At 40.1% G+C, this 25786-nt stretch overlaps 2 protein-coding genes across 3 annotated transcripts; one reads left to right on the top strand and one right to left on the bottom strand.

Annotated features, from left to right (window-relative positions):
- Positions 1-11326: 11326 nt before the first annotated feature.
- On the bottom strand, positions 11327-12584 carry LOC109243927 (AP-2 complex subunit alpha-1-like). The gene is made up of 5 exons (XM_019410938.1): positions 12452-12584; positions 12265-12369; positions 12029-12149; positions 11654-11833; positions 11327-11557 (listed from the first exon to the last, which is right to left on the bottom strand). Exons 2-5 carry the CDS (start codon positions 12321-12323, stop codon positions 11327-11329), a joined length of 591 nt encoding a protein of 196 aa, XP_019266483.1. The 5' UTR covers positions 12324-12369; positions 12452-12584.
- A 2905-nt stretch (positions 12585-15489) lies between these two features.
- On the top strand, positions 15490-25640 carry LOC109243935 (DDT domain-containing protein PTM). Of its 2 annotated transcripts, none has more exons than XM_019410950.1 (10): positions 15490-15629; positions 15866-16807; positions 17106-17789; positions 17953-19141; positions 22148-22439; positions 22594-22718; positions 22845-23302; positions 23385-23413; positions 23516-23986; positions 24091-25640. In XM_019410950.1, exons 2-10 carry the CDS (start codon positions 15996-15998, stop codon positions 25125-25127), a joined length of 5097 nt encoding a protein of 1698 aa, XP_019266495.1. In that variant the 5' UTR covers positions 15490-15629; positions 15866-15995; the 3' UTR covers positions 25128-25640. The 2 variants fall into 2 exon arrangements, with proteins under 2 accessions (XP_019266495.1, XP_019266494.1); XM_019410949.1 differs by having other exon boundaries at positions 15903-16807.
- Positions 25641-25786: the final 146 nt, after the last annotated feature.

The following is a 25786-nucleotide window of genomic DNA, read 5'->3' on the forward strand; positions in this document are numbered from 1 at the left end:
CAACTCTTCACCAGATGATGAAGTTCCAAACAGAGGAGGGAATAAAAACATTTCACGGAGAGCAATATTCTGCAAAGGAGATGTTTGCAGTCGAGGAAGTGGTGTCGGTACCAGAGCCTTCGACCTCGGAGAAATCGAGCACCAAAGGTAAGTAAGCGGCTAAATAGCAATCACCGCCCCCAGCCTCGACGGAATCGGAGCAACAGGTAATCGAAGACGAAGAAGAGGAATTCCTTACTCCTCGAACCTTCGTCGTTCCCGAAGAGTCTAATGCAACCAAATCAACTGTCGAGGAATCGGAGCAAGTCATACTGATCGAATACATGCCCGAGAGAAAGGTATACCTGGGAACGGGATTAACCCCTGAACTCAGGAAAAAACTCATTCAATTTCTTATTGATAATATGGATTGCTTTGCTTGGTCCCATTTAGATATGAAGGGATTCCACCAGAAATCACCACACATCTGCTAAGCATCGACCCCAGGTTCAAACCGGTGAAGCAAAAAAGGAGGCCCCAGTTCGAGGTGAAACATGCGTTCATAAAGGACGAGGTAACCAAACTTCTTAAAATAGGGTCTAATCGGGAGGTAAAGTACCCCGAATGGTTAGCCAATGTAGTTGTAGTTCCTAAAAAAGGAAACAAACTTGGAATATGTGTAGACTATAAGGACTTGAACAAAGCATGCCCAAAAGACTCTTTCCCACTGTCCAACATCCATTGTATGATCGTTGCCATGGCCGGCCACGAGATCCTAACTTTTCTCGACGCCTACTCCGGGTACAATCAAATTCAGATGAACCCGGAGGACCAGGAAAAGACTTCGTTTATTACTAAATTTAGAACTTTTTGTTACACAATGTAATGCCCTTCGGGCTAAAAAATGCGGGAGCTACATATCAACGACTAGTCAACAAAATGTTTGAAGAACAAATAGGTAAAACAATGAAAGTTTACATTGATGATATGTTGGTTAAGTCCCTGCGCGCATAGGACCATTTGACTCATTTGCAGGAAACGTTCAAAATTTTGAGAAAGTACAACAAGAAGCTTAACCCGGAGAAATGTGCCTTCGGAGTTGGCTTGGGTAAGTTCCTCGGCTTCATGGTGTCAAATCGGGGTATCAAAATTAACCCCGATAAGATCAAGGCCATCGAGGATATCACGATCGTGGATAGTGTGAAGGTCGTGCAAAGGCTAATGGGACGAATAGTTGTCCTGGGTCGATTCATTTCGAGGTCATCAGATCGAAGTCACTGGTTCTTTTCCTTGCTTAAAAAGAAGAAAGATTTCATGTGGACCCCAGAATGTCAGCAAGCCTTAGAAGAATTGAAGCAATATATATCGATCCCGCCTTTGCTTCACACCCCGAAGGTAGATGAAAAACTTTACCTATACTTGGCAGTGTCCGAGATAGCGGTAAGTTGTGTACTAGTTCGAGAAGAGCAAGCTACACAATTCCCTGTTTATTATGTGAGCCGAACTTTAGGAGATGCTGAAACTAGATACCCTCTCTTAGAAAAGTTAGCACTTGCATTGATAAGCGCATTTAGGAAGCTAAAACCATATTTTCAGTGTCATCCCATATGTGTATTAACAACTTACCCCGTTCAAAACATTTTGCATAAGCCCGAGCTATCGGGCCGGTTGGCCAATGGATCATCGAACTTAGCGGGTACGATATCGAGTATCAACCCCAAATGGCCATCAAGCCGCAAATCCTAGCTGACTTCGTGGCCAATTATGCCGACCCTCGTACCCGAAGTGGAGAAAGAGCTCCTGCTAAGATCGGGTACATCATCGGGGGTATGGACCCTTTTCACGGACGGTGCCTCGACTGTGAAAGGGTCCGGGCTTGGCATTGTCTTAAAGCCACCTACGGGTGGTACCATTAGACAATCTATCAAAGCTTCTAGGTTAACTAATAATGAGGCCGAGTATGAGGCCATGATTGCAGGTCTCGAACTAGCTAAAAGCTTGGGAGCAGAAGTCATTGAAGCCAAGTGCGATTCACTGTTGGTGGTGAACCAGGTGAACAAAAGTTCTAAAGTTCGAGAGGATAGAATGCAACGATACTTGGATAAGCTACAGGTAACCGCTTCAAGGAGTGGACTCTGGATCATGTGCCTCGAGAACAAAATAGCGAGGCTGGTGCACTTGCTAATCTGGGATCCTCGATCGAAGAAGATGATATCGTCCCGGGAACTGTCGTCCAGTTATCGAGGTCTGTGGTTGAAGAGGGTCATGCCGAGATAAATTCAACAAGTTTGAATTGGGACAGTAGGAATAAATATATCGATTATTTGAAAAATGGAAAATTCCCATCGGACCATAAAGAATCGAGGGCCCTACGAACCAAGGCTGCTAGGTTTGCATTAGATGAAGATGGAACATTGTACTGGAGAATGTTCGACGGGCCATTGGCAGTATGTTTAGGGCCGGGGGACACCGATTATGTTCTACGAGAAATCCACGAAGGTGTGGGAATCACTCCGGTGCCGAGTCTTTGGTTCGCAAAGTTATTAGAGCAGGGTATTACTGAGATAGCATGGAAAAAGACACTAAGGAGTTTGTTAAAAACTGTGATAAATGTCAAAGGTTTGCACCGATGATCCATCAGCCCAGAGAACAACTCCACTCGGTCCTTTCCCCGTGGCCTTTCATGAAATGGGGAATGGACATAGTCGGCTCTCTACCAACGGCCCCAGGTAAAGCTAAATTTATTTGTTTATGATTGATTATTTTTCTAAATGGGTAGAAGCACAGGCCTTCGAAAAGGTCAGAGAAAAAGAAGTTATTGACTTCATTTGGGACCACATCATATGCCGGTTCGGGATATCTGCCGAGATTGTATGTGACAATGGAAAACAATTCATCGGCAGCAAGGTGACGGAGTTCCTCGAAGCACATAAAATAAAGAGGATCTTATCAACACCATACCATCCAACTGGAAATGGACAAGCCGAGTCAACAAACAAAACTATCATTCAAAACCTGAAGAAAAGGTTGGACGATGCAGAGGGGAAATGGAGAGAAGTTCTACCCGAGGTCCTTTGGGCATATCGAAGAACATCGAAGTCTAGCACGGGGGTTACTCCATTCTCTTTAGTATATGGCTCTGAGGCCCTCATCCCTGTCGAGGTCGGAGAACCCAGCGCCAGGTTTCGACATGCATCGGAGGAGTCAAATCACGAGGATATGAATACTAGCCTCGAGCTATTAGATGAAAAACGATAGGCAGCGCTTGTTTGGATGGCCACACAGAAGCAGAGGATCGAAAGATACTACAATAGAAGGGCTAACCTTCGACACTTCGGAATCGGGGACTTAACTCTATGCAAATTCACCCTCAATACTCGAGACCCGAATGAAGGGAAACTGGGCCCAAATTGGGAAGGACCGTATCGAGTCCTCAGAGTTGTCGGTAAAGGATCTTACAAACTTAGCACAATAGAAGGTGAACAATTGCCGAACAATTGTAACGTATCGTTACTCAAACGATACATTGCTAAGGTATGAATGTATCTTTCTTGTCCATTTGAATTTGAAACTAACTCATTGTAGGTGTTCGATCGAAGATATCGAAGGCACATTTTTACACGAAGGCCTTAGGTTTTAAAGCATGCGTTGCACTCTTTTTCCCTTGGATCGAATTTTGTCCCAAATGGGTTTTACCGGCAAGGTTTTTAACGAGGCAACAAGTATATGCTACCTAAGGAGAACTCAACAGTATCCAAGGCTTCTTTCCAATAAACCTCGAATACTGGGGGGTATTACCCTCGGAGGTCATATTTTCAAAGAAAATACTTCATGCCTAAGAGGGTCTCGATATGAGAACTTTGTAATGGGCCAAACGGTCAGATGAACCATGTCCATATAGAATAGTCGTGCCCCAACGGCAAAACATGTACGCATGTACCAATTATTTGAAGAAGCATTCTATTTATATCAAAAATCTTTGTGTCTCAAAGAAGTCTACTATTATACGAGCTATACACTTATAATCCTACGGGAAACGGCTCAAGAGCCAGAGCACGAATTCACCTCCGAGATACTCGGGGACTGTCATCGATAGTCAGCACACCCGAGTCATCGAAATCTCGAACTCATAAGACCTCAAAGAGGCATCCCATCGAGACAAAGGCCAAGGCCAACATACTTGGGGACTAACCTTTCGAACAAGTTCGAAAGGTTATCGGGAAATAAGTCCCAGAGACATACCAGAACGCTACGGCCATATTAAAGGCTATGGTCGTATTAAAGACTACGTCATATAAAAAGGCTACGGCCGAAATAATGCGGCTCGGAGACGTTCGACTTCCGCCATAAATTAAAGGCCTTCAAACACTGTGAAAAAGATGGTTAAATCAAGCTACCCTCGGCAAAAGCAAAGATAAAGGGTTTCGATAAAATCAGCCCTCGAATAATTTAGAAGCTTCGATAACATCAGCCTTCGAAAAAACCTCAAGAGGTATTCGATTATGTTTACACAAACAAATTACTAATAAGGTTCCGATCCGTCGAACCTTCAAAAAACCCAACCGGTACAAAAAACACATGCTAAGGCATAAAAAAAATTCACTAAGTCTTTTAGCCGAAAAGAGGGAAAAATTATAGCCACTTTAGAGGCCGAATTGGCCCAACCTAAAAGAGCCTAAGGGCCGACCTAAAAGAGCCTAAGGGCCGATATAAAAGAGCCTAAGGGCCAAAACATATAGGGTTCGAGACCTCGTTCTCACTCAACTCGGACTCAAGAGTCCCATTATCCCGAGCTCACGCCAAATCAACTTAAGCCTAGCTCGAAGACTAACAAAAACCTTAAGAGGTATTCTATTCTATGTCCGAGGATCACACGCTGATCACTAAAAAACCTAAGGGTTGTTATATTCAGAATCCGAGCCGAGGTTCACTTAATCATTGAAGTTATCAATTTTTTCACAAAATAAAAACAATGTGGAATCAAAGATGAAGCAAAGGAATTCTTTATAGATATGTTTACAAAATATACTCACAATACCCACGAGGGGTCTTTGCACCAAAACACTAAAACAAAATGAAGAAACCTAAACCTACTCCGGGGCCACATCTTCGGCAGCTGCATCTTCGGGAGTCGCGCCTTCGGGAGCCTCATCCTCGGGGACTTCATCTTTGTATCCTTCGCTCTCAGCGCCACTGGCTGAGTCCTCATCATCAGAAAGCAAAGCGGCAGCCTCTTCTTCCAAAGTCTTTGCCTTTTCAATATCGGCTGAGAGATCGAAGCCGCGAGCATGCACCTCCTCAAGGGTTTCTCTCCGGGTTTGTCGCCCGGCGTGGTCAAGTGCGCATGATAGCTTAACTTCGGCCGCAGCAGAGATCTCCTTTGCCCGGGTGTTAGCTGCTTTTGCGTCAGATTTAGCCTTGGCAAGCTCAGCAGCAGATTTAGCTTCAAGCTCCTCGATTTTGCGGCTCCGAGCTAGGCTCTCCTCCTTCACACTTTGAAGCTGGCGTTCGATTGAAGCCAGCTGCTCCCGAAGAGTATCTTTCTTCGAGGCGAGACGGTCCATGCCTTGCCTCCACCCTAGGGTCTCGGCCTCCTTCATCTTGAGCTCCTCTCAGAGCTGCTCCACTAGCTCGCCTTTTTGTTGAGCCTGCAAAGTTGAAGTGTTATCCGACCAATCTGGCAAATGCATAACAAAACTCCAAAGGGTATGTTACCTTTTCGACAAGCTCGGTTTGTTCTTGACGAGCCTCCGCCAGTTCAGCTCGAAGGTCACTGGTCTCTCCCTCCTTTTTGACATAGAGGTTCTTAAGGCCATCCCCCTCTTCCGGGAGCTTCTTGAGCTCGGACTCACATCGAGCAAGCTCAGCTTGAGACTTGCAAAACGCTTCTCAATGGAGCGTCACAGCCTTCACAAAAAGGAAAAGTTAGACTCAAAACAACAAGGATAAAACGTAGGCGTGATCCTAAGGGAAAAACTTACTTGTTCGAAGAGCCGCTGGGCCTCATAAAAAATAAAAGAAGCATCCGGTTCGGGACCATCTTCGATCCCTGCAAGGCACTCTCGAAAGATATCATGCCCTTCGTGGCTCGTCCCCACATCAGGAGTTCGCATGTTCTGAGCATCTCGGAATTTCCCCTCGGAGAACTCAGGGCCAGGCGGCGATTCATCCACGTTAATTACCCCAAGTGATCCACTCGGGGCATTCTCTTCCCTTTGAAGGGCCTTAGGACCTGTCCCCTCGGTCTCACCTTCCAAATAACCTCCAAGACGAGGAGTTCTTTTGCTGCCCGATGGATCGGGGACTTTGCTCGAGATCCCCTTGGAGATTTCTTCAGTCCTGGAATGAACCGCATCAGCCATCATCGGTTCGGCAGACTTCGAAGCGTCAGTGCTTCCTCTTTTTCGAACTACCAAAAGGTAGTCGTCGTCCTCCCTCTCTTGCTCCTCGTCCCTAAGGCGTTGGGTCATTCCTGGAGATAGAGCCACAGTATCAACCTTAGACTTTCGAGCCTTGCTTTTCTTCGGCTTTGGGGAATTTTCAGGCGACCACCTCTTTCTTTTCTTTTCTTTGGAAGACTTTGGGATCTCTTCTTCACCGGGCGGGGGTGGCCGCATAAAAATGGCATCTCCGAGGCCTACATAAAGACAAAGTAAGTATTTCTCTGAGAAACACAAATAAGCAAACAAGAGGACTCACCATGGTTTTTAGATTCCCATCGACCTTTGGCCAAGTCACGCTAGCTGCGCTCCGCGTATGAAAAAGTAGAGACCAACTTCTGGACCCAACCTTCGAGGTCTGGGACCGCACCGAGAAACCAAGCAACAGCTATACCATCGAAAATTGGTTAGGCCGAGAAAAAAGATGAAGTCGAGAAAGAAAAGGAAAACAGGGCATGAAGTCATTATCGACAAACGTATACTTACGTTTCATATTCCATTCTTCGGGTAATGGCATCCTCTCAGCAGATATCAGATCGGTGGTCCTGACTCGGATAAACCGGCTCATCCACCCTCGATCTTTGTCTTCATCGATGCTGGAGAAGAGAGATTTTGTGGATCAGCGTTGCAGCTTTATTAGGCCACCTCGATAAAGACGAGGACTATATAGCCTGATCAGATGATCGAGGGTAAAAGGCATTCCCTCGACCTGTTTGGAGAAGAATCTGATCAGATTGACAATGCGCCAGAATGAAGGATATATCTGGCCAAGCGTCACTTGGTATTGTTGGCAAAAATCAAGAATAACTGGATCAATGGGACCTAAAGCTGGATCGACAAGGCCCAGCGTGAATGGGTAGGTGTACACGCTTAAGTATCCTGCTTTGTGAGTAGTGATGTCCTCTTCAGGGGAAGGGATCACTACATCTTTGTTCTCCCAGTTGCAGTCCTTTTTCACCTGCTGGAGCTCATCTTTGGTTATCAAACAAATGTATCGAGACATGGGCTCACATCGGCCTGGTGTCGATACAGGTTTCTTGATTTTGAAATCGGAGGTTGTTTCACACGGCGGAGGAATACACTCCTCGATACGAGGTGACACCACCGTTTTACTTCTGGCCGGTCATGATGATGAAGAGGCTTTTTCTTTTTGGGGAACAGATTTAGATGTTTTAGCCATTATGGTGTAGAAATTCAAAGAGAAAGGGTTGATGATGAAGTAAGGGCAAATTAAAGAGAAGTTGAAGGAGCTAATGATATTTTAAAAACGATTAGAGAAATAAAGTTTGCAAAAATTGTGAAGTTGGCCTATTTATAGAAGTCACATAAGCGTATTGGGGAAGCCAAATAGCCAACCATCAGCTGCCTCCAATTAATAACTTTGGGCACTGCACGAAAGCGACCTTTCAGTCACTTCAGCAACTGTCATCACGAGATTGACATTGGGACAGAGGCGTCGGAGCATCAAAGATCAAATCGTTTCTTATCGACCTACTCTAAGAAACGCGGGGACTATCTATATATGGTCAAGATCGTATGCCTTCGATCTATAGGCTCAAGGGGTCACCTCAAGCCCGAGTTCAGGCAAGGTCGAGTTCGAGCCCGATGGATCAGACTCGATCTCGAAGATAGGATGCAAGGCCCGAGGTTCGGAGTGCGATGTATACCGAAGCCGAGTACGCTCAACCTCGAAATAATGCCGTTATGGATTTCTAACAGAAAGAGCGAGATTCCCGCCACGTCCCCAAGATCGTGGCGCAAATCCCGGAATAGAATTGTACGATTCCGTACTAGGCGGTTAGACAGATGTACCAATAATATTCCTTACTATAAATAGAAATGTACCTTATTTAGGGTTTCCCTATTATATAAAGGGCACCCCAATCATTTGTAACATCATCTCATCTTTGGCAAAGAATATACTATCTTACTTTTTCTGGCTCATTGTTCATCAGAACTGTCTCTCTCTTTACTGTTCTTATATTATTGTCCTTGGTCCATCTCGAGGTCACTAAGCTCGAGGTCGATACTGCTAAACAATACTGGTTTGATTCACTTATTTCTATCATTTCTACTTCATACTTCTTGACTATTAATTGATATTGAATTAAATCACGTATCTTTAAAACCACAAATAAAATTTAGTTGTTACTCGTATTTTCGAGGTAAACACTCATCATCATCACCCGTAGCTCATTTTTGGAACTTGATTCTCTTTGTCTTTTGTTAGGAGTGTTGCTTCCTAGTTCATTGTATTTCCGTAATTTTAAGTTTGGAAAAGGGCCTGATATATCCCTCTACTATGATATATTGTTCAATACCGTCCCCCGTTATACTTTCCGTCCATTAAAGCCCTTACCGTCCAACAAAGTTCCATATGTGCCCTTATTTTAACGGCTGGGCCATGTGGCACGATCTGAGAAGACTAAGAACCCACTACACTAAATAAACCTAACCCGCCCCAATTCCCCTGCCCCGCCCGCCCGTTCCCAAAACAATAAATCAAATAACCACCGTAAAAGCACAAACAAAACACCAAAATTCTAGGGCTTCTTCATCCATAAATCAAAAACCCACTGTAAAAACACAATCAAAATTCTAGGGCTTCTTTGGAAAGTGTTGTACAATGTTGGAAAATAGCTGTTCGTCGAAGAGGATCTGCCGATGTGGGGAAGTTGCTAATCACTTTACTTCAAAAACTCTCTTAAACCCTGGAAGAAGATTTTACAAATGTCCTAAACCTGAGGTAGTTTTTATTTCTCTATTTCGATTTACAAATATCCTAAAAGTCTCTATTTTGAATTTATTTTCTTGTGGTTTGTGTAGAGTGAAGGATGTGGGTTTTGGGAATGGCATGATGAAGAGTATCCTAATGCTGCTTTAATTGCAATTAACAATGTAAGATTAGAAGCTGCAAATCGCGAGATTAAGATGTTGAATGTTTCGTTGGAAGCTCTTAAGGTTGAAAGAGACCGGCTGACTGAAAAGATTGCACTCATAGATTCTATGAAGAATTTTGAAGTTAAAAAAAATATGGAATTGGAAGCAAAAATGGTGAAGTTGAAGATGATCATCACAATTTTATGCTCGCTAATAGTTGGATTTGCATTCTCTTATATAATGAAGTGAAATTATGTTGAAAGTAGTTTGTAGAAGGGGATGTTGTATTTACAATCGAATATTGGAATGTTGAACTTGTTGGGAGTTTCTATTAGATGTTTAATGGTTGGATTTTGTATTGTAATGACATTGTTTACTTAATGACTATTGGAATGTTGTTTATGATAACTCTGAAACTGTTAACTAGCCCAAAAGTAGAAGAAAACTGCAGTAACAAGGCCAAAAAAACTGCAGTAACAAGGCCAAAATACTGCAGCACTATTCCTTATGTAATTGTCTTATACATAACACAACAGGACTGCAGTAAAAAACTTGTAAAACTGGGCAGCAGTACAGCAGTAACAAGGCCAAAAAACTGCTGTAACAAGGTCAAAAAAATTGCAGCACTATAATGCAAAAAAACTGCTTAAGGACAATAGTAACAAGGCCAAAAAACTGGGCAGCAACAAGGCCAAAAAAATTGCAGCACTATAATGCAAAAAAATTGCTTAAGGACAGCAGTAACAAGGCCAAAAAACTGGGCAGCAACAAGGCCAAAAAAACTGCAGCACTATAATGCAAAAAAACTGCTTAAGGACAGCAGTAACAAGGCCAAAAAACTGGGAAGCAACAAGGCCAAAAAAATGGACAGTAAGGCAAAAAGAACTGGGCAGTAACATTAACAAAAACTGGGCAGTAGCAATAATTCAACAAGTCATAATTCTGCCTATTACATCAAGTTGGATAATTGGATGCCACAGCTATAACTTCAAAAACTCACTCAACCTTAGTAATAACAAGGCATCCAACTCCAAATGCCAACAAAAATAAACAAAGTGTTTAAGTTTCACTTTAGCTACAAACTAACAAAACAAGTCCTAATTAGATTATCAAGGCCCCTTTCTTGTCTTCAACTTTCCAATTCTTTGTCTTGTTTGCATCTCCAATTGATTCCCAGTGATTGCTGCCTTTCCATTCCATGTCAAGTTTACTGGGGAGTATGGAAGATTAGCAGGTTCACTTACACCTGTGTTATCTCCTGTAAACTTGATTGTCCTTGTCCCAGTGTTCATACCAACCTTCTGCCTTTCCATAAGTCTAGTTTGTGATTCTGATATAATACTAGGCCTTAATGGAGGTTCAGGTCCATCATCAAAATCAGAAAAAGCATCCAAAGTTGGAGTAGGCATAAAGATAAATGACTGACTGCTGCCAATGCCTTCACTTGTTTGGGACACTTGGGGTGCTGATAAATTGATATCTGCCAATACCTCATCATCATCAGTGTCTTCATTAATCAAAGTCCTTTTGTCTTTTGGCTGGCTTCTTAGCCCTAGATGTCTGCCCATCATTTTCATTTGATGGCTGCTTCTTCTTTGTCACTTTCTGCACATTCATTGGCTATTTAATATAAAAAAGAAATAGTTAATATCAATTAAGTATAATAAAAAAGAAATAGTTGGAGTAGATTATGTATAATAGCTAAGTATTGGGTCTATACATTTTTACATCCCCTTGCATTATGGTTTGCCTCTCCACAATTGCCACAAGTCATAATTCTGCCTTTTCTGGACTGACTCCACTCTCCTTGCCTCTTGATTGCCTCATCCTTTTGTCTATCTCTTTTGACTTTAGGCCTGCCAGTTTGTTTCACCAGTTCTGGAGGTTCCATTGCTTGAGATGGATCTAGTTTCCAGAATTTCTCACCAGGTACAGGTTGTAATTTATGCTTGTAAGTAGAAAGGCTTCTTTGTTGTACCACCAGTGCATCTCCTTCAAAGGGTCTTCCTTTAAATACAAGCATGATCTTATTGCATGAGGACATGGGATTCCTGAAAGANCTCTGCAGTTGGAGCACCTTTAACACCAGCACCCAAATTATGGTCAGATTGGTTAGCATCAGGCTGAGGGCCCTCAATAGCCAGAGGACTTAAAAGATCACCCAGGAGATCAGGCGAAGGGGTTGAAGGGGGTTGAGGATCCACAACAGTCAAAGTTCCATTTGACTGAGTCTCCCCTTGATCTGCTAAATCACGATCCTGTCCATAAAGTAAATTGTTGGTTACCATCTAATACTAAAAACACAGACAATTATATCCTCAATTTTTGCATAAATGGTCAGAGAGACACATTACCACATTGCTCATGCTTGGAACTTTTACTAAACCTAGCTGGCTGACTGGTGGAGTTCCATTAGCAGGGCGTTGGTCTGTCATTACTAGAGCATTAGAAGTTTGCTGTTGTGCACGCAACTTGATTGCACTTTGGTCAGCGGTATCAGCCTCAGTATCCTCAGCTTTTCTTATCAGTGAAGACTACATCGTAAAGAGAATATTGTCGCTTAACACCAATAATAACAATAACAATAATAAAAGGACAACGTCATACTGCAAAAATTGAAAGATTACATTATAAGATGCAAAAGGAGGACTCCCGTCAAACTAATACATCAATTATGCAGAATACTGCAGAAAATAATTAATCAAAGTCGAGAAGTCCTGCATGCATACCTGTCGCTCAGGGAACTTTGGCATTTCGGCTAAGATATCCATTAAAGCTGCACCTTTCTTACTCAACTCAAAGTATTCCACAGCCCGTTGCTGTATTTCAACTTCGATGCAGCTTTCATATCTGGGATATTACGCAGCTCTATAAATTATCGCAATACCTTAGGAAATATACACAGAAGAAAACAACCGTACAGGATAAACAGAAATTACAACACCATAAATTAATACTATCTTACTTCCTGAATATTGCCCAAATCTGATTCTGTAGCTCTGGATCTGGTGGTTGTGTGTGCATCAATATCTTCGCATAAGTTGACAGAAGAATGGGAATTGTTGAAGTCCTGATAACATAGTTTGTGTAAAATATCAGATAGGATAATAAAAAACAATGACAAAATGAGATCAAACACTGAATATACTTACGTAACAGTAGGAAGCTTCTCATGAATGATGTTAAAGATTTCTTTTGGACTACATCCAGGCCTTCTAGCCAGAAGATGGCTGTATTCTCCAAGGATATATGCACTGACCTACTCCATCACATAACATCCAAAATACATTTTCAATTAGCTTCCCAATATATTTTCTTTTTCAAACTGACCAGAAAAGGGCAGCAGATGCATCGAAATTCAAAATATAAATCACGAAGACGATTATTTTGCTCTTAGGTGCTTATCTCTGGCTGTGAGGCAACTAACATAAAACTTGAAGAGCAAATGAAACAACAAAAAAGTTCTAACAATAGGGTGATGAACATCTAGCTTGAACATAAACTAGTGCTACCCAGGTTAGGTCAACACAATGGAAGCCTAAACTATATAAATGAACTATATATGGGTTTCGAATGCCTTGGATTAACAGCAGGCATCCATGTAAAATGGAGGCGGAGGCGTCAAACCATGTCTCAAATTGTTGACAATACATGCCTTAAATTTTGATCCTTGAGTCAAGCCTGTTCTTGGTATAAGGGCATGATTAAATCAAGGTGTAAGCTATTTCTATCTCAGGAACAGCTCAACCCAACATCTCTTCCAAATTTGTCTCAGAAGGTAACTCCATTCATTCTTCCACTTGGCAGTACATATCCAAGACTTGGTTTTCCCTTCTCATGCGCACGACTTCAAATGAATTCCCCACCTCCAAGGACATTCCTCTAGTTTAATTTATATGTCAAAATAACAAAATAAAGGTATGCTGCATAGAGACTTGGAGCTCAAAGTTCATGTAACTATTATAGGTCAAAATGACTTAGGTTGGACTACCCATTCATATTACCAGCTACCAATGAATCTAGCATGATAAGTAAGCAGAGATAATCCATTAGGTTCCATACCATTTGCTTACTTTTTCCACTTTTTTATCTTTTGTTTATGTGTTTTTTACTGGGATTTTAGTGTATTTACTTAGTTGTTATGTTTTAGGAACGGGCGGCGGGGCGGGGAATTGGGGAGGTTTATTTAGTGTAGTGGGTTATTAGTCTTCTCAGATCGTGCCACGTGGCCCAACCGTTAAAATAAGGGCACATATGGAACTTTGTTGGACGGTAAAGGCTTTAATGGAAGGAAAGTATAACGGGGGACGGTATTGAACAATATATCATAGTAGAGGGATATATCAGACCCTTTTCCGTTTTAAGTTTTTCACCAATCTAGCTGATCATTCAAGAGTGTCCCTTGAAGAAGTCAAAAAGTAGAGAATTCATCGAATCAATAAGGAAACTAACAATATAGGATATCCGATTTAACACCTCCCACTGATGAATCTACAATATCTCATCCCAAGAATTTATCGTGCAATTCCGTGAAAAATATGTATATCACCAAATACGCAAAAAAAAACAAAAAACAAAAAAAACACACACACACATACAAGTAAAATATATACTGGTACCCCAATTATGTTAAAAATAATATAATCTCCATTCATTATTAGTATTGTAATGGAATAAGATTATCAACCACGATAGCATAGATAGAAAACTTTTATATGATTGTTCTACGTTACTCCCTCCGGTTCACAATAAGTGTCCAATTTACTTTCATCACGCCCATTAAGAAAATACTAAACTATACAAAAATACCTACTATGACTAAACTACCCCCAATTAAACATTTAATGTGAGGAGTAAGAAAACTTTTTAGGGATATGTACCAAATTGAATTCTTTCTTGATTACATAACTGGACACTTATTTTGAACCAAAATGAAAAAGTAAATTGGACACTTATTGTGAACCGGAGGGAGTAGCTATTTATGATGATATTAAAAGTTGGTATTTTAATTGAGTATTTGCTACTTGGCCTAGGATAATATTTGTTTAGTAAAATATGATAACCAATGTAAAAATCCAAATGAATATTGAAAACATGACCGTTAAAAACAAAATATTTTGTTGCAAAATATTGTAGAGTATCTTTTTGAAGCTACAAAGATGTTTGGCAGGTAACACAAAATCACTAAAGCTTTTGTTCCCGCCAATAGGTTTCATGTTATTTGGTTTGTTAATTGTGAAGTCCCTAAAAAAAAAAGGACAAGCTTAATGGAAATAAAAAAGAGACCGAGTTGACTCACCACTCGGTGATTAATTATGCTTCCTTTTTGTTCCTCTTTTCCTTTAATCTTGATTTCTCATATATAAACATACCATTTATAAACTTTGCTGGCAAGCATTTATATTCTTGTTTTTTAAAGTTAAAAATTTCAATGGTTAGTATATGTTGTTATTGATGTTACGAGATAGCACAATTTGTTTGTATAAAATGGAAAACCATTATGACACTCTTTAAATTATGTATTGAACGTTTCAGTTGTGTTTGAAATTTCTAAAGAAACGTCACAATTATTACGACATTCTTTAATGGTGATATTTTATTAGAAAATACTACAAATAATTTAATCAAAGATTAATACATGTTTGTTCTTTTATGTTTTAGAGAAGGAACACACACAAAAAATATGTAAATTTTTTCTTTTAAACTTTAGTTTTTTAAATATTTCCTAATGTAAGAGAGTTTTTTTTTTGTTTCTACTTTGTGAAAACTAACCTATATAAATTTAATATTTTCTTGAGGAAATTAATAAAAAGGTATTAACTAAATATTAATGATAAAATTAGCAAATTAAATCGTAGTATTTATTATGAAATTTTTTAATATTAAAGATTGATAATAATATCTATAATTATGGCAATAGTGAAGTAAAGTAAGTTCTTAACTATCGGAAAAATAATTTTTTTTTCATCATACAAAGTGTGGAAAAATTTCAAATCTAAATTTAACTTAAGTTTAATTGTTTTATACTCTTTTTCTTAATAAATATTGAATTGAATTGTTTACAAAATTATTGAGGAACTCAGCACCGCGAATCGTCCGAGTGAATGAGTTAGAAACTCGGACAGAAACTCACTGAGTTTTGCGATGGGGTAAAGAAAATAATATCCAGAAAGCCCACACCATTAAACTCTTTGGCTACTGAAGAATCTGGACCTGGTTTTTGCCTTTTGGTTTTAGGGCTATCAGTCTTTTTTGCATTCATTTCTCTCCCTTATCTCTATTTCATTCTTTCATTTCTCTCTTCTATGGCGGTTCCTTTTCCTTAACAAGGTAAGTTTTTCACCTACATAGTATACATACACATATACATACCTATATATGTTTATATTTTTATAATTTATTACATATCCTATTTATATATTATATGTTATCTTACTCATAGATTTGTATATAAACGCAAGTGTTTGAACCTTAATGCTGTATAATTTGTGAAAATACTTGAGATTCTGCTGATTTGTGTTTTGTTTTGTTTGATTTAATTGTTGTTGGGTTTTTGCGATCTGAAGGAAAGAGCCCTAAAATCTGATTGATTTTTTAAAATAGGTTCGATTGTCAAGACCAGCGATTTTGAATTTGAAGGAAATTTAGGTTTATGGTGTAAATTGGATCGGGTATTGAGGTGGGGGTTTCCGTGGAATGGAGGGTGGTGGTGTGGTTAGATCAGAAAAGCGAGGGAGGAAAAGGCGAAGAAAGGATGTACAAAATGTGGAGGTTGATCAAGATGGGAAGAAAAGGGCTGCTGTTGGATTGAGACCCAAAGCATTGGTGGGTAGGTATGTGAGGAAGGATTTTGAGGGGAACGGGTTATTTTTGGGAAAGATTATGTGCTATGATTCGGGGTTGTATAGGGTTGAATACGATGATGGAGATTGTGAAGATTTGGATACCGCCGAAGTGAAAGAGGTTTTGGTTGAAGACGATGAGTTGGTTGGTGAGTGGTTGGATAGGAAGGAAAAGTTAAATGAATTGGTAGCTAGTAGGGAGGTAAAGATTATGGCTGAGCCGATAAGTGCTGTAGCTGATAAGAACGAAGAAGTGCCAGTTGCGAGTGATTTGGGAAACGATTGTCCTGTTGAGGTTGAGAAGATGCAAGTAGATGTTGATGCTGATTCACTGAGCAATTCGTCTGATGATGATGAGGAGCAGGAATTAAGTTCGGAGGTGGAAAAGCCTCTTGTTCCTGCACCTGAACTGCCCCACTCTTCTGGAAATATTGGTGTTCCGGAGGAGTATGTATCACACCTTTTGTCAGTTTATAGCTTTTTACGGATGTTTAGTACCACGTTGTTTCTGAGTCCCTTTGGACTTGATGATTTTGTGGGTGCACTCAACTGTTCTGTTCCAAACTCATTGTTGGACTCTATTCATGTCGCTCTTATGCGTGTTTTGAAGCGTCATCTTGAAAATCTGTCATCTGATGGTTCCGAGCTTGCATCAAAATGCCTAAGGTGAGTACATTTGCCTATTTTACGGAGGATTTTTTTCAAGAAACTGTTGGACTGAGTTCTAGTCAGTTGGTTTACTTTAGTGCTGTCTTGGTTCTGAATCCTTTGGGAGGTACTTCCTGTTATGCAGTCCTTCCAAAAAATACACCACTGAACTTGAAAATTTCTTGATTATGGTATGGTAAAATAATTAAAAGCTAGATAATTTGTCAGAAGAAGAATACAAATGACTGGAAAGTTAACAATTATAAAATCTAGTGAGGTGCATTTTGGAAACTTAACTATTTCTGCTTGTTCATAGGTACATTGATTGGAGCTTGCTTGATACAATGACATGGCCTGCTTATCTAGTTCACTATCTGACGGGAATGGGATACACAGATGAAGATGGATGGGAAGGTTTTTATCCCCATACTTTGGAGAAGGAATACTACTCACTATCTGCTGGCAGGAAACTCATAGTTCTGCAGATCTTGTGTGATAATGCCCTAGATTCTGAAGAGCTAAGAGCAGAAATTGACATGCGCGAAGAATCAGAGGTAGGTATCGATTCAGATGCGGGTACAGTTTTAGCCCCTGTGATTGGACCACGTAGAGTGCATCCACGGTACTCTAAAACTTCTGCCTGCAAGGACCGAGAAGCCATCAAGCTTAGCAAAGAAACTAATACTAATTCTTTGGGTTCCAAAGTTAGTGGCCAAGATGCTTTCCGTCATGTTGATCAAGATGGTAATGGTGATGAATGTCGTCTCTGCGGTATGGATGGGACTTTACTTTGCTGTGACGGCTGTCCCGCATCTTACCATGCTAGGTGCATTGGTGTTTGCAAGATGTATATACCAGAAGGAGCATGGTATTGTCCTGAGTGCACAGTCAGTGAGCTTGAGCCTAAAATTATGAGGGGAACAACTCTGAGAGGATCAGAGTTTTTTGGTGTTGATCCCTATGGACAAATCTTTATGGGTACTTGCAATCATCTGCTTGTGTATGTCTCTTAACTTTTATATTGATCGACTCCGTTAAGTTGCAGTATTTGATTGTGGGATATTCTATGTGGAGATTTGTAATGCCCTTAATCTTATGTAGTTCACGCTGAAATCTTCCTGTGGTTATCTTTTTCTAAATGCATTTTTGATCTTCTATTATAGGTTGAAGGCTTTAGCTGGTATAGAGTCTAATGTCAGATACTACTATGACAAAGACATACCCAAGGTCCTGCAAGTACTTAATGCCAACGTGCATCATTATGCCTTATATTTGGAAATATGCAAAGGAATTATGCAGTACTGGGAAATTCCAGTCAATGTCATATTCCCTAATGGTGAACTATTTGAAATTAGTGGGCAAGGAGAAGACACAACAGGTGGTCGCCTTATGCCATCACTTAATTCTTTGGTTAAGGAAAGTCTTGGGGAAGAGAATACTGTAACTTGTATCACTGAATTTGGTCCAGGAAGTGATCTTCTAGGCAACTTCTCGACAGAACCTATGCAGAATGAGAAATTAGATGCAGTTTCCCAACCTGATGGTCTTTGTCTGGCAAATATTGAGTCTATAGCGAGACAGAGTAACACTCCTTTAGACTCGTTGCCATCTGAACAAACTAAAGTGAAGCCCATTGTATGCACTGGTTCAGTTGACCAGCATCTTATTCCTTCTGAGTGGACTGAACGAGATGGCCCAAATTTGGCAAAGACTGCTATATGTACTTCAAGAAGCCCCAATAACTACTTGGAACAAATTAGTGGTACTTATGCCGCTGTCACGGTGTCTCATGGAAGAGGTTGTTTATACATGGGTTCATCTTTTAAACCTCAAGGATATATAAATAGTTATCTGCATGGAGATTTTGCCGCATCTGCCGCTGCTAGTCTAGCTGTCCTTTCTTCTGAAGAAAACCAGGGTTCTGAGACTCGTGTTTCAGACAATAGGCGGAAACATATGTCTGCAAATTTCCTACTTCAAGCTAAAGCTTTCTCATCAGTAGCAATGCGTTTTTTCTGGCCAAATACTGAAAAGAGACTCGTGGAAGTACCAAGGGAAAGATGTAGTTGGTGTCTTAGTTGTAAGGCTCCTGTGGTTAGTAAGAGAGGATGCTTGTTGAATGCTGCAGCATCAAATGCCATTAAGGGGGCTGTGAAGATACTTAGTGGTCTACGTCCTGCTAAGGGTGGTGATGGAAGTCTTCCTGGTATTGCTACGTATATTGTATTGATGGAGGAGAGCTTAACTGGTTTGATATCTGGCGATTTCCGAAGTGCAGCTTTCAGAAAGCAATGGCGTAAACAGGCAGAACAAGCTACTAGTTGCAGTGTGATAAAATCTCTTTTGCTTGAAGTAAGTTTTTGCAGAAATTTGTTTATGTTAATGTTGGTTAGCATAATGTCCACTTCCATTTCCATCATCTCTCTTAAAATGTTTGTTACCACTTCTTGATCGACTAGATTACTTGGTAATCTTGTATTTTGTTTATCATTTTTGATCATTGAATAGTACTTCGTGCTAGTAGTATTGGGGGCTACTTGGTAGCATAATCCAATTAACTGAAGTGCACTTACAATCGAATCTGAAAATGGGCAACCATTTATGTAAAGTAACTATGTCTTAAGTAAGTTACGAATTCATGTTGGAAAGTCAATACTTATAAGAAAACCTCATGTTGGATAGCCAACAAGTGGATATATATATATATATATATATATATATAAATGTATGGATCTTGTTTCCTCGTGAAAGAATACTTTTTTATAGGTAACGCGAGTATTTTATTGATTTGATGTATGTCGGCAAAATGTCGGAGTAAGTACATCCAAAGAGAGAACTTTACCGAGAATGTAAAGAGCTAAGAATATCTGTCATGGCAACCAACTCTAAAACATTGGTAGTGGCCATGTTAAAGAAAGTTGAGGGAACATATTCATTTGTGTTTAAGGTTCACGATATTGACCCTCTTGTTTGCCCAAGCCTTGGTGGACAGAGTTACACGGTATCTGTGCTGGTAGCAGTTACCCCTTGGAATTAGTCGAGGTGTGTGTAAGCTGGCCCGGACACTACAATTATCAAAATAAGGAAAAAATATTGACCCTCTTGTCTTTAAAGACCCCAGAATATCTTTCTCCCGAATGATTACCATATAATAGCTGGGATAGTGTTCCAGGATTTGGGGGAAGATTTTGTCATGCCCCTCTTTCGCCAAGTTGGGAGGAAAATTCAAGGGAGCTCTAGGTGAAGCTACCTGATGCCCAGGGTTTTAAAGAAAAAATGCCAAATTGGACCTGTAAAATTACAATGAAGAAAAACATGATTGATCTCCTCTGTGCCTCTTTACAAAGATAGCATCTAGTGCACAATGGAATGCCTCTTTTCTAGAGATTGTTTAGAACAAGACACTTAGCTCTGCTGTATGCCAGGTGAAGTATTTGACCTTATAAGGTGCCTTGTTCTTCTAAATAGATTTCCAAGGAAACTGAAGAGGCAGAGCCAGTCAAAGAGGAATACGCAGCTCCTAACAGAGAAATCACCTTTGGTATTAGGATTCCAGAAAGGGTAATCACTTTTGGTAGACAGTGTTTCTGTGGTGGTGCCCCATTCAGAAGAGATGTTAAGAGCATGCATTAGTCAAGTTCCCAGTTGTTGAGGTCTCTGCTGAGCTGTATAAACTAGCCGATGTGTTGTCATATGTCTGCTATGGAAGAATTAGGGCAACTTGAGGGAGAATACTTATAGAGGATTCCACTAGATGAGACATGAAATCACACAAAACTAGGCATAGGAGGATCTCCCTTGTTCTCAAGGATTTCTTTGATTTTGACTTATGTACATTATAAATTCATGGTAATGACAAATCTTCAGCCATATCCCTGTTTTGTCCTAATTCAATAAATATTTTAAATAGAAAATAATATGATTAAATTTGATCAGAAGATTTATTAGATGCTCGTCTTCAAATTTAAGTTATTATTAAACAGTCCCTTAGTCTTAAAGTTTTGACTCCTGAGTGAACGATTTTCCACATTATATTTGGTTGTGGTGAGAAGATCCAAAAGCTGTACTTGTCCAATAAAAAAGGTGGGGGCGATGTGAAGGCCGGCATAAGTCAGTTGACTTCTCTTTGGTTCCACATTTGTCATTTTGCTTATGTTGTTTATTATAAATGGAGCGTATTCCAATATCATTTTCTCCTTGCTACATCTGAGAGGTTTGAAAATGCCAACTTGGAGGGGTGCAGATTCGTCCATTTATTTACTTCGTCTCCTTTTTTACGTTGTAAGCACCATGGGAAATAACCCTTATTTCCTGTCTTTTTTAATAACCGAGAAAAGAAAACCCCAGGGCCAGTGGTGCACGATTTGAAACTCAGTGGATAATAGGCTCGCTCCTTAAATACCAAACTTTTGTCTGCGGCAAGGTTCGAGCCAACAACGTGCCCCAAACCCACACATCACGCCCAACCTAGCCCTTATTTATTGTCTTTTACGTTCTATGTATCCTACTTCTCCTCTTTTCACCCCAACCAGTCATTATCTAGTTAAAGCAATAATGTGAAGCAATTGAATAAATTATGATAAATATTTTAATGGTGTAGAAGCTTGTACCTTTGATTCCATGGTTAATACAATACACGGTCCTTTTAAGAATATGAGGAAAGTCTAGTTAAATCACGATACTACTGGAAAACCAATGTTTTTATTTAGCCTTTTATCTTTTAGGACAAATGTAATTGTGGTTAAATAATGAGAGGGTTTTGCATGGCAAAGAGAATATTGCCATCAGGGAGCAGCAGTGAACCACTTTCAAGTACCGTGGTGCAGGATACAGGATATCTGCACATGTAATTTCCGTCCTACCGTTGTGTTTGCTTAGTGAATATTCTTTTTGCTGCAAGTGGGCCAAGTGCTTAGGTCCTGTGCTTTAATTATGCTTGTGGTTCATTAATCGTGAACCTGAAGTATGAAATCCAGCATTTTTTTGATGAAGTAATAAGAAAGTATGAAATCCAGCATTACTAATGGCAAATTCCACTTTGCTTAAGTTGCAGCCTTGATTTCTTAGTTGCAGATTTATTTTGAACTGCAACAGAATATTCCAATTTATTAGATGCTATAGAACATGGAAGGATTAGGCTATTCTGGCTTTGCTGTGGGAACTTTGCATTTAACAGCATTGATGATATTTCCCTGCTGCATATGTGCTTTTAAAATAATTCGAAACATAGATTCTTTATATGCCCTAACATTTGGCATCTAAGACTACTTTCTACATATGACTTATCTATAGATAATATGTCCTTTGTTAATTTGTTTCTGCTTTTTTGAGTCAAGTATTTTGGTTTTATGTTTGTAGCTTGAGGAGAATATCCGCTTAGTTGCATTTTCTGTGGAGTGGACCAAGCTTGTTGATGGTGGGTCATCTGAATCTTCTCTCACTCATTCAGCTGCTGGTGCTGCTGGATCAACTCATAAGCGTAAACCAGGGAGACGTGGTAGGAAACCAATGGCTGTTGTTGAAGCCGCTGCCGATCAGTCCCAGGATATACTGACTGACTTCACTTGGTGGAGAGGTGGCTTGATTTCAAAGTTTATATTCCAGAAAGGGACTCTACCCCGAAGGATGGTGAAGAAAGCAGCACGTCAAGGTGTCTTTGATTACCCCATTTTTTGTTATGCAAAACGTCTTCAGTTTTTCAGTTATCAAATAAAAAAAGAATATTTCATTTTTTCATACTATAAATTTGGTGGCGTACATATATAAATGCCATGAGAGTTCACTAACAGCTTATTCTCTTGCAGGTGGTGTTAGAAAGATACCTGGTATTTATTATGCTGAAGGGTCTGAGACCGCCAAAAGAAATAGGCAGCTTGTTTGGCGGGCTGCAGTTGATATGTGTAAGACGACATCTCAGCTTGCGCTTCAGGTGATTGAGATATATTGATAAAAGATTTGAGCTCCTCTTTTGTGGCAACCTTTTGTTGCAAGTCTGGATTGAATGTTTCTTCTGATGTTCAATCCTAGTGAATAAAGTTGTTTTCTTTTGCTACAGGTGAGGTACCTAGACATGCATGTGAGGTGGAGTGACCTTGTTCGTCCTGAACAGAGCGTCCAAGATGGAAAAGGTCCAGAAACAGAAGCTTCTGCTTTCAGAAATGCTTACATATGCGACAAAAGAGTTGTTGAAAGTGAGATTAGGTATGGTGTTGCTTTTGGAAATCAGAAGCATCTCCCATCTCGCGTGATGAAGAGTATAGTAGAAGTAGAGCAAACACAGGATGGAAAGGAGAAATATTGGTTTTCTGAGTTGCGGATTCCTTTGTATCTAATAAAAGAGTATGAAGAAAAAGTGGGAAAAGATCTGCCTTCAGCCAACAAACCCAGAAGTGCATTTACAAAGAAAAAGCCCTTGAGGACTCCTTGTAAAGATATCTTTACTTATCTAGTACTGAAGAGAGATGGCAATGATAAGTGTTGTTGTGCTTCATGTCAAGCGGATGTGCCATTTAGGTATCCATTTGATGCATTTATCGAAATTCCTTTTTCTGCTTTTTTCTTATGTTCGTTTATTTATGCTCTCTCATTTTCTCAGGAATGCGGTGAAGTGCAATACATGCCAAGGTACTATAATAACATCTATTTCCCTTGTATCAGTTACTATCATGTAGTTATGTGGGTTAGCTAGTTGGTCTGGGAGCTCATTGATGTTATCTTATTTTGTAGGTCTCTGTCACGAGCTGTGTACAGTTAGTTCAACAGTTGATGGTATAGACGATGTTGAGTACACAAACACTTGCAAAATGTGTTACCAAAATAGAGCCCTTACTCGAGTTAAATGTAGTGATGAATCTCCAACAAGCCCTTTACTCCTGCAAGGGCAATACTTTCCAAAGCAAATATCAGCCAAGAAAGGAGTAAATGTTGGTAATTCTAGCCGTCTTTCAGCCTCCGTTGCCACATTGAAGCATTCTTCTGATAGGAAGCATGGTAGTTCTTCGAATTCAACAACGAAAAAAAAGCACAAGTTGGGTGTCGTTTGGAGAAAGAAGAATGAGGACACTGGCACTGAGTTTAGATTAAGAAACATTTTTCTTAAGGGCAATCCAGACGGAGATTTTCCCAGACTTACTTGCTACCTTTGTCGCAAGCCATACAATCCTGATTTGATGTACATCCGCTGTGAAACGTGTACAAGTAAGTTTGTTCCTGGGAGGAATTTTTTTAACCTCGTAATCTTGAATATATGTTTCATTACTTTTTAGGTTTGGAGAATTAATTAATGCACCGTGAGTTTGCAGATTGGTTTCATGCTGATGCTGTTGGGCTTGAGGAGTCGAAGGTTTCTGAAGTTGTTGGGTTCAAATGTTCTAGATGCCGTAGGACTAGAATACCCATCTGTCCTTATTTGGATCCAGAAAGCAAAAAGCAGTTAGAAGAAAAGAGAATGCGGTCAAGGGCTTCAAAGATGGATAATCCTGGAACGGAGTTTCACTCTGGGATCATCCCGGAGCGGCATATGGAGGATGAGATGTCTACTCAAGTGGTGCCCTCAAAAGAGGAAAACATATATGTAGAGGACGATAATTCTCTTGTTTCTACTCCGGAAGAATTCTATGAGCAATTCCCAGAAGCTGATTCTGAATGGAATGCTGCAACCATGTCTGTGCCAGGGCCTAAAAAGTTGCCAGTAAGGAGGCATGTGAAGAACGAGAATGATTTGGATTCTTCTTTTGCAAGCAATCCTTCCGATGCTGATTTTTTTGGAGGAAACATAATGATTTCTGCAGAAGAAATACCTTCTAATGCTGAACGGGGAACTAAACTGCCAGTAAGAAGACATGGAGGAGTGGAGAAGAATTCAGATACTGATTTCGCCAACAACTCCATGGAAGTTGAATTATCAACACCTCATGGGGTTGACTGGGATACTTCCAGGAATGGTTTTGAGGAAGGCATGATGTTTGAATACGATGATCTTCACTATGAGGACATGGAGTTTGAACCTCAGACCTATTTCTCTTTCAACGAATTGCTTGCATCTGATGATTGCGGCCCATTGGACGGATCTGCTAATTTGACAGACAATGTTGACACATCATTGGGGTTTCCATCTGATGGACTTTCTGATATGTCTTACTTTAAGCACGAGCCTGAGTTTAGCATAGAATCTGCTGCTGTCACTGTTCCTTGTAAGATGTGTTCCCATTCTGAACCATGCCCTGATCTTTGTTGTCAAATGTGTGGCATATGGATCCACAGTCATTGTTCACCTTGGATTGAGGAGTTGTTTGGAGAAGCCGGTTGGAGGTGTGGCAACTGTAGGGACTGGAGATAGTCGATGCTTTTATCATTTTGTGATCTTACTGATTGGAGTCAGAGGTGCATCAGCTAGAGGGAATGTGATATATTTTGACTTCACCAATCTAAGAGTTGGTTAACTACACAAGATGCAGTTTTGGATGCTAGTCTACTTGTTGCTTTGTCACAAATAGACAAGGAAATTGAATTCACTTGTGATGCCGGTAGGTAATTATTTTGCTAAGCAGGCGCGAGAGCACGTTCCGCATATTTAAGATTCAGTGGTAGGGGCTGCTGCAATTTTGCAACCTGGCAAAGTTCCGTCATCCAATTTGGGAGGTTTCATCATCTGCAGGTCTCTTATTTCTTCTGAATGATTATAGCTGGATGATAGGAAAACAATCGTGCGCAATATACGTCTAGAGATGATTAGTGGGAGGTTGTGGTATTTGCTCCAACCTTGGCAGATAAGCAACTCTTTTTAGTTGGTGCTTATCTGATATTTTTGACTGTATAAAGAGGCCATTAGTTAGGAATTCTTTTCCTCGTATAGTTTTTTAGCACTCTGAAATAACTCTGACCACCATCCGCGTTTTTAAACACCACTGAGTGGATTAAAGAGAAAATAGAACATTGCGATGTGAGGAAGTTATCTATGAAATAATTTGGCTTAAAAGATTTAATATGCTTGGGTAT

Source organism: Nicotiana attenuata, unplaced genomic scaffold (genome assembly GCF_001879085.1).
Source record: "Nicotiana attenuata strain UT unplaced genomic scaffold, NIATTr2, whole genome shotgun sequence".
Classification (NCBI taxonomy): Eukaryota; Viridiplantae; Streptophyta; class Magnoliopsida; order Solanales; family Solanaceae; genus Nicotiana; species Nicotiana attenuata.